The sequence below is a fragment of the Musca domestica genome, unplaced genomic scaffold (genome assembly GCF_030504385.1).
Source record: "Musca domestica strain aabys unplaced genomic scaffold, Musca_domestica.polishedcontigs.V.1.1 19, whole genome shotgun sequence".
Classification (NCBI taxonomy): Eukaryota; Metazoa; Arthropoda; class Insecta; order Diptera; family Muscidae; genus Musca; species Musca domestica.
Genome location: NW_026712245.1, coordinates 9,783,369 through 9,799,054, shown reverse-complemented (window position 1 = coordinate 9,799,054; position 15,686 = coordinate 9,783,369). Strand labels below are relative to the sequence as shown.

The 15,686-nt window shown below is 36.9% G+C and overlaps 2 protein-coding genes across 8 annotated transcripts in view; one reads left to right on the top strand and one right to left on the bottom strand.

Moving 5' to 3' along the window:
- LOC101895478 (small ribosomal subunit protein uS2m) overlaps window positions 1–15,686 on the top strand; it is a 36,162-nt gene that overhangs the window by 9,718 nt on the left and 10,758 nt on the right. The window lies entirely within an intron of this gene.
- LOC101895139 (probable G-protein coupled receptor 158) overlaps window positions 1–15,686 on the bottom strand; it is a 43,240-nt gene that overhangs the window by 23,173 nt on the left and 4,381 nt on the right. For 2 of the 7 annotated variants that reach the window (XM_020036454.2, XM_020036455.2), the window contains exons 1-2: window positions 14,820–15,102; window positions 1,493–2,916 (exon numbers count right to left, since the gene is read on the bottom strand). In XM_020036454.2, coding sequence (XP_019892013.1) covers window positions 1,493–2,710 — 1,218 coding nt within the window. In that variant the 5' untranslated portion in view covers window positions 2,711–2,916; window positions 14,820–15,102. Of the gene's footprint in view, window positions 1–1,492; window positions 2,917–14,819; window positions 15,110–15,686 lie in introns of those variants that run through there. The other 5 variants (XM_011293839.3, XM_011293842.3, XM_059121261.1 and 2 more) reach the window with 4 other exon arrangements.

Below are 15,686 nucleotides of genomic sequence, written 5' to 3'. Positions count from 1 at the left end.
ATGGCCATTGAATTTAACTTAAAGGAATTACAAAAGTTTGAAGATCAAAGCTAATAATAATTTTTTGATTTTTATGCGAATGGCATTCAAGGATTTAAAGCAAGACGTGATGTAGGCGAAAGTAATTGAAATTTATCAAAAATTATCAATATGTCTAGCCTTTTGTGCTTTCTCCCACACATGTGAAGGGTGCTATAATTAAGAGCACTTAGTTGGTCAAATAATATAAGGTCAATCTTTTTGCTTAAGGTCATTTGGAAAGGAAATAAAATTACAGGGTGAAATGAAAAAACTGCAACCAACTTCAGATTGCCACTCGTCCTACAGCTGTTAAAATTATTCCAGAGACAGCTCGTTATATTGTTTACAAGCGTACCAAAAGCATTTTGGTAAGAATTTTCCGGAAAAAAAGTTGTCCGTGATGGAATTCAAGCGTGATAGTGTGATTTCTTTATATTTGGCTGGAAAACCACAAGTGGCTATCGTTAGAGCACTCCAGCATTTAAATGTGAATAAATCTTTTGTGTCTCATACCATCGCTTGCTAACGTGATGTTGGCAGCGTATCCCGACGTCAAGGAAATGGACGGAAGAAAACAACAACATCAGCAGAAATGGTTCGAAAAGTAAAGAAGCGACTTGATGGAAACCCGCGTCGCAGTGGCCGAAAAAATGGCACGTGAGCTGAACATATCGTAATATTCCATTCGGCAAATATTGAAAAATGTGTTCGGGGTGAAGCCATTGAAATTCCAAAAAGTTCAACACCGCAACAGATACTGGTAGCGTAGACCGACGTCAAGGAAGTGGACGGCAGAACACATCAACATCAGTAGAAATGGTTCGAAAAGTAAAGATGCGACTTAATCGAAACCCCCGTCGCAGTGGCCGAAAAATGGCTCGTGAGCTAAACATATCGCAATATTCCACTCGGCAAATATTGAAAAATGAGTTTGGGGTAAAGCCATTGAAATTCCAAAAAGTGCAAGAACTTACACTGCATACCAAATACCAAAGTATCGATCTTCTCAAGCAAGCGCTTCGCCGGGAATGGGCCAAAATACCGAAGAGCAACGTTCGGGCAGGGTGTGTCGGTTTCATTGGCCGTCTAAAGGCCATAATTCGTTCCTAAGGTGACCAATTCGAACAAATCTAAACTTATTCTAAAATTTGATGCTATTTCCGACATTTTGTGCTTCTGTAAAAATTTGGCGTTTGACTTTGTTGCAGTTTTTTTATCGCACCCTGTATGTACCTTGACGAATCTAAAATGTATATTTCGGGGTGTCAAACTTAATATACCCTCCATACTATGGTGGAGGGTATACAAATTTAAATTGTCAGGTATTCAAATGTTGGATCTTTAATAGAACGTCCGACAGCAGTTACTTTACAAAGTTCCACCAAATTTTTTGAGCATTATCAATGAGAATTTCAACCAGTTACAAACGTATTCTGAAATAAACACAAATCCATTACATTTTGCCACTTACCGGTTCCGCTGGTATTTCATCCAATACTTTCGGTTCACATTTCTCCTCCGGTGTGGCAGTTGTCAATACTTTTGCCGTCGTTGTTGTTGCTGCTTTGCTGGCCGGGGTTGCCGTTGAAGTTGCCACGGTACTACTTACCACTGGGCTGAGCGTGCTGGTAGGCACAGGCGATGTGGGACTTGAACGCTTTGTGGTGCTACGCTTTGAGGCTGTGCTCTTCTTTTGCTTGGACGAGTCTTCAACCAAACTTAACGAGGATATCACATCGACGGTAGGAATAATATCATCAAAGTGTAGAGCTGGCCTCAATGTTTCGCGTTCGATGTCACGCTCTTGGTGATGGTGTTTGTATTGCTGTTGCATCTGCATCTGCCGTTGTCTTCGCAATTCATCCTCGTGTTCCTTTTGAGCTTTCTTGTAGTAGGCCAACAATTGCTGTTCATTGCTATTGACATCAATGTCCTCGACGGTCATGCCGTCATCTTCCCTATGGACAATGTCATATTTGATAATGGGCTCATAGGTGGAGGCGCCAGCAACAAGCATGGACCCCCGAGTGGCCAGCGAAAGAGTGGTGGCGGTGGTGGCCAGAAGCGGTAGAGCGGAGCCTTTTAAAGGATTTTGACAAATTACGGAGGATGACAAACAGATAAGGGCAATGGCCACACTAAGCCACATGTGCTTCCTACAATTCAATTGGAGGGAACCCCATTTGAGTAAATGTCTTCCGCCACTCTTGCCGGCGACGGCCAAGCGATTCAGTGATTTATTCTCTTTGTATTTCTGTGACAGAATGACTGTTTCCGGCCTGTTTAATATTTCCGTTGTCGATTTAAATTCACTTTCTCCATTTGTCGTCCTGGCATTCGTTTCGGTACTACAACAATTCTTTGCATTGACTTGGCCTCTTGGAATGACGACTGGGGTGGCTGAGGTGTGGGAGTGTGGCTGTGATTTTCGTTGATGTTTCTGCGAAAATTGTTGTTGATTTGGTGTGGCGATTGTTGCTGTTACTGTCAATGGGAGAGATTGTTTTTTCTTATGCTCGCTGTTGTTGTTGCTGTTTTTGTTGTATACTGCATGTGGTGGTAGGATAGTTGCTCTTGTTGTTATTGGTTCTCCAATCATCCCACTAGATTGTCTGTGATGACATTTTCGATGGGTCTGTTGCAATTGTAGCGAATTGAAATCGAAGGAGTTTCTCTTTGTCACGCCCATATCACCGCTTGTTGCCAGCTGCTACAGGTCGGCGATGGTGTTAAAGTTGGATTCGGATTTGAAAAAATGAAAAGATTTAGGAAACTGCTGTGTGGGCAACACGCCAAGGATGACAATGTCTTGAGATGCTGGCTACTTTCTAAATGAAAGCGTAGAGAGTTCGAAGTAAAGATGTCAGCAATGATGATCGGCGTGATCGTGGTCATCTGAAAAAGGAAGTGGAAAGGAAAGACTATTTTTCTGTTTTGCGAAACAATTCCGTGATTTTTCTCAAATTTCGAATAACTTTTTATTCCTACCATTTATATATCTAAATATAAGATATGTCGATCCACTCCTTCTGGTACCCAAACCGAAACGTGTTAAATAAGTGTTTGATTTCTTCGAATATTTTTTCCCTACCAGATTAATACATATAATCAAATATCTATGTATATATATATATAAAAGTAAAATAATTGACTGACTGAGAATCAAAGCCCAAACGAGGCGGTCAATGGTGCGTAGAGGTAGAGTGATGAGTCTAGGTTTTTGAAAAATCCCACTAAAAAGTACGAAAAGTACTAAAATGTACAAAAAAAACAAGTAAAATTAAATCAGTCGGTATTGCCAACAGCTGCATTCTCTCAGCCAATGTTCGGTTATTAAAATATATATATTTTAGCTTACGTAATGATTATTCAAACTCTTAACCCTTGATAAGAGATGTTCCGAAGGAGTGGGCCAATATTTAAATCTGATAAAAAATATTAAAACGTATCTGATTTTTATTCGGATTATTCTTTCTCTTTCTCTACAGTAAACTATTTTTTGAAAATTTCGACCTTTGGGAGGGGGAGGTAACAGAAGAAGAAGTATTAAAATTTTAAAATCGTACCATTTGGTAGTATGTCAACGGGTAGAGCTAAAAACTTTGGTATGAGAATCAAGATTGGAAAGTAAGTTTAATATATGAAGGTGGTTTTGGAAATGTGTACTGTACTAAATGGTACTTATTTTGGAACAGTTTGGTTTCGGGGTGAAGGGAGGAAGTTGAAATGTTGAAACTGTGTATTGGGGTCCCCGTTGGTGGTAGGCTTGAGAATTACTTGCCAGAGAGGTCAGCTGAAAATGTGCACTGTGCACGGCGCCATAACAGCCGGTGGTCGCTCTCCGCTCGAATTAATCGACCGTGGCATCAGAATAAATGCCGAATATTACCGCGAAAATATTCTGGAGGGTGTATTAAAGCCTTGGGCACGCAAACATTTTAGTCGCAGACCTTGGATATTCCAACAGCAACATGGCACCCAGCACGCTCTACCCAAGAATGGTTACAATTTGAGGTTCCTCGCTACATTTCCAACGCCACCAAAATCTCCGGATACCAATCCCTTGTTGAACTATTATGTCTGGAAAATTTTGGAAAGCAAGGTTGGCACTAAAAAATACCAAAGTGTCGATCACCTCAAGCAAGCGCTTCGCCGGGAATGGGCCAAAATACCGCAGAGTAACATTCGGTCAGCGTGTGACGGTTTCATTGGCCGTTTGGAGGCCATAATTCGTGCCAAAAGTGACCAATTCAAACAAATCTAAACTTATTCTAAAATTTCATGCTATTTCCGACATTTTTCGCCTTCATTCAATAAAATTGAAAAACAAATGTAAAAATTATGGATTTTGACTTTGTTGCAGTTTTTTATCTCTCCCTGCATATAGTTTTACCCGTACCCCAAATGCCATTGTGTATTTTTGAAGTACAAAAATACGGATGCTTCGCAATTAATGCGCACAATTTTCCAAGAATACAAAACCTACTTTAATTTTCCATTGCAGTGCATAATTATTAAATTCGCCTTCATACAACCTTACATATTTCTGAAACATTATTTAAATACTCCCCATATTTTATATTCACTCAAGGACTCAAGTAGGAGCATCCTACGACATAAAAATGAAACACGTTCATGCATGCCTTTCTGAACGCTGACACACATTAGATTGTGTCTTAAAAAAAACTAATTAAAAACGACGAAAACAAATGTCTACGAATATTTACAGGTTGTTGTAGACATCAATAAACAACAGCAACAACAACAGTTACGCGGAAAATTCTCTCATTTTTATTCGAAACAATTTTGTGGTTTTCTAATTAAAACCAATTTCACCATTGCCAGCCAAGAACTACTACTGACTTTTAAGCAAATTTCACTTAAAGGGTTTCAAGGCCCACCTCCACCACCCTGTTGGCATTTTCAAAAAGCAGCGCTAAAAACACGTGAGAATGTGTTGTTGTTGCTGCCATTAATTTTTGTTAATTGAAATCAAGGTGAACAGAGCTATGAGCTGTGAATAAATTATGATTTTCCATGTGGCAGACTTCATTAAAACATCCACCGGGTGAGCAAGAATCTCCATCCAATCATCTATGGATCCAGATGCTAATTTCATTTATTTGAAATTCAAAATTCTTCCAGTAATTAAAATGAAGGCGTCCAAATGGTTAGGTAGGCATGTAATTAAAAGTAGATTAAATCTAAGTGCCGCTGATGTTCGGTAATGTATGCGTATCGCGCCGAGAGAGAGGTGTGAACTTGAACTTTATGTAGATTAAACTATAGGCTCTCATAGGTTTGAAGAAAGCATATTTTTTATGAAAAATTAATGGACGATTGAAGTGAACGGGAAGAGGCAATAAGGTATATGTGGTTCCCTAGGTGGAATTGGTCAATGGCAAACAATTCCGAAACGCTTCAGCAAGCGAGGTTTGCAACGAAATGAGTGCAAATACAGGAGTCTCAGAGAAAAAAAATTGGATCTGTATGAGCCGAATTACCAGTGGTTTGAATATAATGGGTTACTCCATAAAAATTACAATGGTCGTATATCTACCATGTAGAGAGTACCGTTGGCAGGGAGTATGCGCGTCCAACTAAAAAACCTAAGGCTCTGTGGCTTGGTGTCGGCAAACGAAGAAAAAATCCATCAACGAATTGACAAAAACTAAAGACAATAAAGCAGACCACCAAAAACTGACTCGAATTCGATTAAAAATGGCTACTCCTTCGAAAACCAAATACGTTTAAAAATATTCTCGGTAATCTATACGAACAAAGCTTATTGCTTTTTGCTTTTGTACACTAAATCCACCGGACCATTGCTCTACCACTTTTCGCTTCTTTGATTTAATATCGCTGCCCTCCTTCTGGTACCTCCCCCACAAAAGGTAGAAATTTTCAAAAAATATATTTTCTGAATAGAAAGAGAAACGATAATCCGATTTTCCCTAACTTTGCGAATCCTAATATTTTCATTAGTGCTAGGTCAGGTGCGAAAATGGACAATATCGGTCCACTCCATCAAGAACCTCCCCCACAAAGGGTCAACATTTTGATTAATTACAACCCTTATAAAATGTGATGTAAGAGTCCGATTGTCTTCAACTTTCAAACATCCCAATAATTTTATTATCTCAAGGTTTATTATCTGGTACCTAGTCCACAAAAAGTCAAAATATTCTAAAAAAAAAAAAAAAAACAAAAACAAAAAAATATTTTCTGCACAGAAAGAGAAGCAATACTCCGATTTTGCTCCAACTTTGCAATTCCTAATATTTCCTTCAGTTCTCGGTCAGGTGCGAAAATGGACAATATCGGTACACTCCATCAAGTACCTCCTCCACAGAGGGTCAACATTTTGAATAATTATAACTGTTATAAAATGTGATGTAAAAATCCGTTTGTCTTAAAATTCCGTTTGTCTTATAAACTCAAGATCTGGTGGTAAGATGTAATATATCGGTCTACATGTTCTGGTATCTCCCCCACAAAGTGTAAAATTTTTAAATATCCATTAAGCTTATAAAACGCGAAATTAACATCCGATTCCATTCAGACTTGACACATTTCAATATTTCTACCAACACAAGATCTGTTATGAAATTTTAAATATCTGTGAAGGGCATAAAACGCGAATAAGCATCAGCTTCTCTTTGTATATCGAACATCCCATTATTTCTACTAACATAATATCTGTTGTGAAGATAGGATAAATCGGTACACTCCTTCTGGTACCTCCCCCACGAAGTTGCAAAATTTGAAATATTCATGAAGCTCATAAACCGTCAAATTAATATTGGATGCCATTCAGACCTGGCAAATCTCATTATTTTTATTAACACAAGACCTGTTATAAAAATGGTAGAGATCGGACCATTTCTTCTGGTACCTCCCCCTCATAGCGTTCAAGATTTTGAAAAACAAAACGCTCGAGGAAACCGAAATAAGCATCCAACTCTTTTCAAGTTTCACATATCCAAACATTTTTGCTGGTGTGAAAGTGACATATATCTGCCAACCCCTTCTGGTACCTCACCCACAAAGAGTAACAATTTTTAGCGATTCTTTACAACTTCCTATGGCTGAATATTTCTCTCAACCAGAAAGCTGAAATGAATATTAAATTTATGATTTCACATAAGATTTGATATAAATGTTTGAAAATGGAATACTTCGGTCGACTATATCTGGTACCTCACGCACATCATAAGATTTTCTAAAACTTATCACATATCTCATATAAAGTGAATGAAGAAACCAACCATAGTCCAAACCTGGCACGTCACAAAATTTATATCGTATTTATTTAGGTCTGATACGAAATGGACAATATTGGTCCATTCCTTCGGAACCAACTCCATAAAGGGTCAACAATTTCAATAATCATAACAGAAGTCAAAATATATTTAAATAATCGAACATTGGCTGAGGGTTTATATCTGTAGGCAGAACCGACTGATACCTTTTATCTTCTTCCATTGAATGTAGAAACCTTTAGATACCTTTATTACAACAAAACACCCGCACATGTAAAAATATGTATGTCTGCCCATGTTTATGTACATAAAAATCTTCATTACAATTAATTCCAAATTATAAATTTCCTTATCTGATTTTCCACCGTTTTCCACCATTCGACATTTTTTGTGAGTATGTGTGCGTTTGTTTTGTGTTGTTGCCTACTTGGATGTTTTTTTTTTTTTGGAATCTTGTCAAATCAGTGTGCGTGCGTATTGGGTCCCTATACATTCTATGCGGCTCGTTCCTGTATGTGTCAAGGATAACAGCAGCAGCAGCAGTGGCAACAACAACCATATTGTTGCCTTCAAACCTGATTCCATGCATCGTTTCTTTTCTTTTACTTTCGCCTCCTTTTTTAATTTCGTTATCTAGGCTTTCTTTAGGCCAGTGAGCCATTCAGTCAGTCAGCCATTGAAGTGATTGCTTGGCGGGCATGTACACACACACGGCCGCACATTCACATACATTTCTAAGGGAGAAAAATGTGATGATTGTGTGTATGTGTGTGAGTGTGCGTGTCTGTGTACATGGGAATTTTTAGAATTTTTTATTAATTCCTTAACATCCATCCATTGCCATGCAAAAGCACTCAGAGGAGCAGGACAATGGAAAGTGGCGTTTGCGAGCGGGAAATACTTGAAGAGTTTTTTTTTTGGTTCAGTGTCATATTTTGTTAATTTTGTCTTAAGTCCAGGTATTTTTGTTTTTAATTTGTGCGTCTATGTACGCGCGAGTGTGTGCGTGCGTGTGTAATTGTAAAGGACTTTATTGGTATAATGACATTTACTTATTTATAGAGAATAAATTGAATTTTTAATTTAATGGATTTCCTTTAAATATCATAGGGTGTCAAAGCTTAAATGTATTGAATATTTTTGTCGCATGCCATTAAAAGTCTGTAACACAGAATTCCATAAATGTATTAACATCATAATGTTGAGTTAACCTTTAATGGCGAAGTGTGCGAAATGTGAGACTCACCCTGAGATGACTTCCCGAAAGTAAATGAACAAAATCTTGTCAAAATAAGACGACTATCTTTCAAAATTAACATATTAGCCAATCAAAGCTGACGATAATGCTACCACTTTATTCTCAGCTTAATTATACCCTCCTCCTTGAAAGGAGGGTATATTAATTTTGTCATTCTGTCTGTAACATCCCTAAATATTCCTCGTAGACCCCATAAAGTATATATATTCATAATCAGCAAAAAAATCTAAGACGATTTAACGATGTCCGTCTGTCTGTCTATTGAAATCACAATACAGGCCACATTATTTGAAGTAGAACGTCAAAATTTTAGCAGAACCATTTGTATTGTGTCTAGGATGGTTGTTATTGCAAAATGAAAGCTGGGATTTGTTGGTCATAACGGATTCTAGCTCCGGTGGCAAAATATTGCACGTATAGGTCTACGGTTTGGTATAGCCCCCATATAACGGTACCTCCCGATATTCGGTATTTCGATGGTTTTTGTCACATTTTTTCACGGATTTGTATAAAAATTGGTACTTGTTGGTCGTAATAGGTTCTAGCTCCGGTGGCGAAACATTGTGTGTATTGGTCCACGTTTAGGTATAGCTCCTATATAACAGTACCTCCCGATATTCCGTATTTTGATGATTTTTGCACATTTCTTCGCGGATTTGTCTAAAAATTGGTATTTGTGGGTCCTAATGGGTAGCCTCAATTGTACTTTTACATCATCTTCACAACAGACCTTGTGTCGGCAAAAATATTTGTACGTCTGAAATTTGAAGGGAGTTGGATGTTTATTTCGTTATCCTCTACCGTTTTTTATGTAGGTGAGGAATCAGAAAAATGGTCCGATGTTTACCATCTTTAAAACAGATCTTGTGTTTATGGAAATATTGAGATGTACAAAGTCTGAATGGAACGGGATGCTAATTTCGCTTTTTATAAAATTTATAGGGAAGGTACCAGAAGGAGTGAACTGATATTTGATGTGTGAAATATGAAGATAACCTGATTCTTTTTCCTGATTTTATAAAGGTTTTGGTTACTCAAAAATTTGACCATTTGTGGGGGAGGTACCCAAAGGAATGGTCCGATCTCTACCATTTTTATAAAAGATCATGTGTTGATAGAAATATTAAGATGTACCAAGTCTAAATGGAATCGGATGTAAATTTCGCATTTTATGAGCTTAATGGATATTCAAAAGTTCGACCTTTTGTGGGGGAGGTACAAGAAGGAGTGGGCCGATATACTCCATCTTAACACCAGATTTGGGATTTGTGAAATATGAAGACAATCGGACTCTTACATCACATTTTATAAGAGTTTTATTATTCAAAATTTTGACCCTTTGTGGGGGAGGTACTTGATGTAGTGGACCAATATTATCCATTTTTGCACCTGACCTAGAACTAACGTAAATATTAGGTTTTGCAAAATTGGAACCAAATCGGATTATTGCTTATTTTTCTGTGCATAAAATATATATTTTTTTTGGAAATGTTGACCTTTTGTGGGGGATGTACCAGAAGGAGTGGACCGATATATTCCATCTTAACACCAGACCTTGTGTAATTAGAAATATTGGGATGTGTGAAATTTGCAGACAATCGGTTTCTTACATCAAATTCTATAAGAGTTGTAATTATTAACCAGTAAAGAAAGTCTTAAAGTTGGGCGGGGCCGACTTTATGATACCCTACACCACTTTGCTGATTTAGTAGAGCTGCGCATAACAAATTAAATTTCTATGGGAGAATTCAATCATACACGCTATGATTATAATTATAATTTAAAGTTCAAAGAACTAAATATGCCGAAGCATTTGTATCTTTTAAATTCGGACTTGTATTGCTCATTTGGTTCACAATTAATTTGCAATCGGATAAAAATATATATGGGTGCTATATCCAAATCGGAACCAATCTCGTTAAAATTTGGCAAAGATATTTCTGAGCTGTATTTGATATATTTCCCTGAATATCGTTGTTACGGAGTGCATATTACGGCTGTGGGTAACAAATATGACAAATCGGATAAACAGTATATATGGGAGCTATAGCTATATCTGAACCGATCTTCACATACTAGCTTTTAGACTCAATTCGGTCGTAAGTGCCAAATTTCATCCAATTTGGGCAAATATTAGACGTTTGGTGCACAATCAAAGGTAAATCGGACGAAGTTATATATGGGAGCTATATCCATATCTGAACCGATCTCGATAAAATTTAACAAATGTATTTCTGAGCTGTATTTGATATATTTCCTCAAATATTGTTGTTACAGGGTGAATATAACGGCTGCGGAGCACAAAAATAGAAAATCAGATGAACAATATATATGGGTGCTATAGCTATTTCTGAACCGATTTCGGTCAAATTTGGCATACTTGTTTTTCAGGTCCAATCTGATCGTACGTGCAAAATTCCATACTATTCGGACTGATATTACACGTTTGGTGCACAATAAAAGGCAAATCGGACAAAGATATATATGGGAGCTATATCTAAATTTTGACCGATTATCTCCAATTTCAATGGGGTTCGTCCTTGGGCCAAACAAATGATTTGTGCAAAATTTCATCTGGATAGGACAATAAATGCGAACTGTGCTTTGTTTACAAAAATACATGGACAGACGGACGGACATGCATAAATCGACTCAAAATGTGATTCTATGCAGATCATCAAAAGGAACTATGGGTCTATCTCGTTTCCTTTTGCCTGTTACAAACAAATGCACAAAGTCATAATAGCCTGACCACCTAGTGGTGTAGGGTATAAAAATGTTGACCCTTTGTGCGGGAGGTACTTGATGAAGTGCTCCGATATTATCCATTTTTGCACCTGACCTAGAGCTAACGTAAATATATAGTTTTGCAAATGATTGCTTCTCTTTCTGTGCAGTAAATTATTTTCTTTGAAATGTCGACTTTTTGTGGGGGAGGTACCAGAAGGAATGGAGCTTTATTGCCCATCTCTGAACTAGACCTAAGTTAGGCAAAAATATTACGATGTACCAAGTTTGGACCAATCGCGTGATTACAACGGACAGACAGACAAACGGACTTCGCTAAATCGTCTTAGAATTTTATGCTGATCCAGACTTTGTAGGGTCTATCATGAATATTTCGAGAAGTTACAAACTTAATATTAAAGTTGATATACCCCTCCATAGAATGGAGGAGGGTTTAAAAAAATCCTTTGACAGCGTCACAATGTATATTCATGAATCCACAGGACATAAATAATTTGAAATGACGTTACAGTGTAATAATTGTACGTTCTGGACTAACTTCGATAACTTGGTACATCGTAATATTATTGTGGAATTTATTACCAAAAAAATGAATTTCCTCTCTGAAACAAACCTCCACACAAAAGGGTTAATCATTTAAGCGTGGAAACTTATCCTTTTGTCTGAGCGATATGGGATGGCTAAAACAATGTAAACAAAACACTTGAAAGCTATTGTATTTCCAATTTCATTATTATAATTATATTGGTGTGTTCTTGTTGTTTGCGGCTGATTCTCAGTAAATACTTTCAAAAATATATAATTTATTTGATATGAAATGGTTTTTATTGATGAGTTTTTGTATCATCATCAGCGGCGTCATCATCCTCATCCCTCCGTCGTCATGGTGTGAGTAGGTGTGTAATTGTTTTATTTATAGAACATCTATCTATTCATCAATCCATCCATCTATCCCTTCACACACACTCACACACACAATTCTTCTACATACATATGTATATCTAGTAAATTGTTTAATGACTTTAGTTTGTAAATATTAGTGCAGTCTTTTGTTTACTCCTTCATTTATTTATGGGAATAGCAACAACATCATCAACAACAACGACAACAACAACTAAAGCAGAAATCCATTATGAAAGATGACTAAAAGAATGTCTCCATTATTAATAGATGGATAGATACATACATACTAGTATATGTTTGTATCTTTCCGTTAATAAAACACTATTAAAATGTCAGACAGTTAATGAAAATGAGAAATAGTAATGATGTCCTTTTTACACAGCACGAGTATCTTGCCCAGTATGAATTCCTAGGTGGGGGGGGCTTATAAAAAGTGGGGGGTTCAACATTTCTTATATAAGAAATTTTGATGTTCAATGTGTGAAAGTATGTAACAAAAATTTGTGGTAGTTGGATGAACTCTGGTATTGCCCTTGTCAAAAAAAATGCCAAGAGCCCTATTTTGCCCAAACACGTGACTATTTCTGGACTCATTGATTGCTTTTGCAATGCTTCTGGCTGATCTCCACTTCAAAATCTACAATTCTTCTTATTGAGTCAAAAATGCAAAGACAATCGGTAAAAGTCCACTCTTTATATAGTTTATAAAGTATAGCGCATGGTAGAATTAAGAAGGTAAAGTCATACAATCATATGAGTATTCTTCAAAATTATTCATTTGACAACATCTCATTGTCAAAATGTATAAATCCATCGTACATTCATATATCCCAAATGGCGACCTGCTTTCTATGCAGTGAAATTTCACAAGGTAAATTATATAAAATGCAGAGATGCTTATTTGAAATGACTTTACCTTCTTAATTTTACCATGGTACAGCGTTACTTTTAAATTTGATTAATTATAACCATATGGCTAGAGAGGGTATATATCATTTGATACGTGCGTAATCGACCCTAGGTCTCTTTAGACAAAAACCGTTTCAGGGCATTTGGAATCGATCTAGCTATGTCCGTCAGTCTGGCTGGGAGTATCCGATGTAGTCCAAACTTGGTACATCGTAATATTATTAATAAACTTAGAACGAGTTCGGAGATGGGCAATATATGTCCACTCCTTCTGCTACCTCTCCCACAAAATGTCAAAATTTTGAAAAATTATAACTCTTATAAAATCTGTCGTAATAGTCCGATTATCTTAAAATTACACACATTACAATTTTTTAATTTACCCAAGGTCTGGTGGGAAGATGGGATATATCGGTCCACTCCATTTGGCACCTCCCCCACAAAGGGTCAACATTTTGAATATCTATGAAGCTCATAAGAAATTAACATCCCATTCCATTCAGGCTTGACACATCTCAAGATTTCTACCAACACAAGATCTATTATAAAGATGGTAGAGATCGGACCATTCCTTCTGGTACCTCCCCCACAAAGGGTCAAAGTTTCGAATAATCAAAACGATCATAAAATCCTAAATATGCCTCCGGTTTCCCTCATATTTCACACATCCCATTATTTCTACTAACACAAGATCTGCAGTGAATATGGAATATATTGGGCCACTCCTTCTGGTGCCTCGACCACAAAGGGTCAAAAATTTGATAAGACGCAAAATTAACATCCGATTCCATTCACAATTGACAAATCTCAATATTTTTACTAACGCAAGACCTGTTATAAAGATGGTAAAGATCGGACATTTCTTCTGATACCTCCCCGAAAAGGACCAAAGTTTCGAATAACAAAAACAATCATAAAATCCGAAATAAGCATCCGTTTCTCTTTTTATTTCACACAAACCATTATTATTACTAACACAATAACTGCTGTTAACGTATCGAAAATGTGTGGATGTATCGGCGCACTCTTTTTGGTACTTCCCCCACAAAGGATTCAACATTTTGAAAACCAGAATGATCATAGAACGAGAAATAAGCATGTGATTTCTTTATATTTGGCTGGAAAACCACTAGTGTCTATCGCATTTAAATGTGAATAAATCTATTGTGTCTCGTACCATCGCTCGTTACCGAGATACTGATAGCGTAGTCCGACGTCAAGGAAGCTGACGGAAGAAAACAGCAACATCAGCAGAAATGCTTCGAAAAGTAAAGAAGCGACCATTCGACAAATGAAACCCGAGTACTACCGCGAAAAAATTCTAGAGGGTGTATTAAAGCCTTGGGCAACATTCGGGCAGCGTGTGACGGTTTCATTTGCCGTTTGAAGGCCATAATTCGTGCCAAAGGTGACCAATTCGAACAAATATAAACATATTCTAAAATTTGATGCTATTTCCGACATTTATTGCCTTCATTCAATAAAATTTTAAAAAATGAAAAAATTATGGCGTTTGACTTTGTTGCAGTATTTTATCTCACCCTGTATGTACCAACATAGGAATTAGAAAATATCACCAATTGCGCTGTAATTTCCCGTAGTAAATGCAATTTCACTTTAACCCATAATTCATTACAAATCGCTTTTAATGGAAATCATACATACATACATGCATACATACATACCGACACAGATACAAACATATTTAAAATACAAACCTATTTTGTCCACAGCAATTATAAAATACGGGAAATTGCAATACAAAAGATGTCGGCCTCTCTTTGCTCCATTGCCGTTCTTCCTTTAGCACTTGGTTGTCGTCGTTTCTGTCGCTTTGTTTTCGGTGGTGACACAGTCAGAAGCAAATATCATTTTTTTCATTTTCTTTTTCACTGTTGCTCTGTTCACTGATGAAAATGGTGGCAATAAATTTTACGGCAACGAAGACCAGTTTTACATTGAGCCTTTCACGCGCGTTAAACGCATGAAATTCTCTTTTGATCACCCTTCGAAACGCAAGATGTGTTTACATTAATGGTTTTAACGCGCGTTTATAATTTGGAAGATTTGACATTTACTTATTTATTTCTCTTTGCAATTCATTCATAACAAGTATTTTTATAAACAAGGATGGATAACTTAGAAAAAGAAGAATTGATTGAGGAAATATTAGATTTAACAGAATTTGCTGTGGACCATTTAGATATGGATGATCGGGAAAATTTGGAAATTATCCTTACATTATTGGATTTCTATGAGGAAGCCGAAAACATGCCTAACAAAAGAAGAAGAAGGGAATGGGTGAAACCATGGCGGAATGAGCGGGAAAATATGGGGTCGTTTCCTTTTCTTATGAAAGAACTTGGCAATGATGAATTGTCTTTCTATCAGTACATCCGGATGGACTGTGAAACTTTTAACTACATCCTACAGACTATAGAAGGCAGCATAAGAAAACAGGATACATTGTTAAGAAAATCTATATCTCCTGCAGAAAAATTAGCAGCAACACTTCGATATCTTGCTACAGGAGAATCTTACAGGAGTACCAATTTCCAAACAAGATTATCAGAATCTTTTCATTC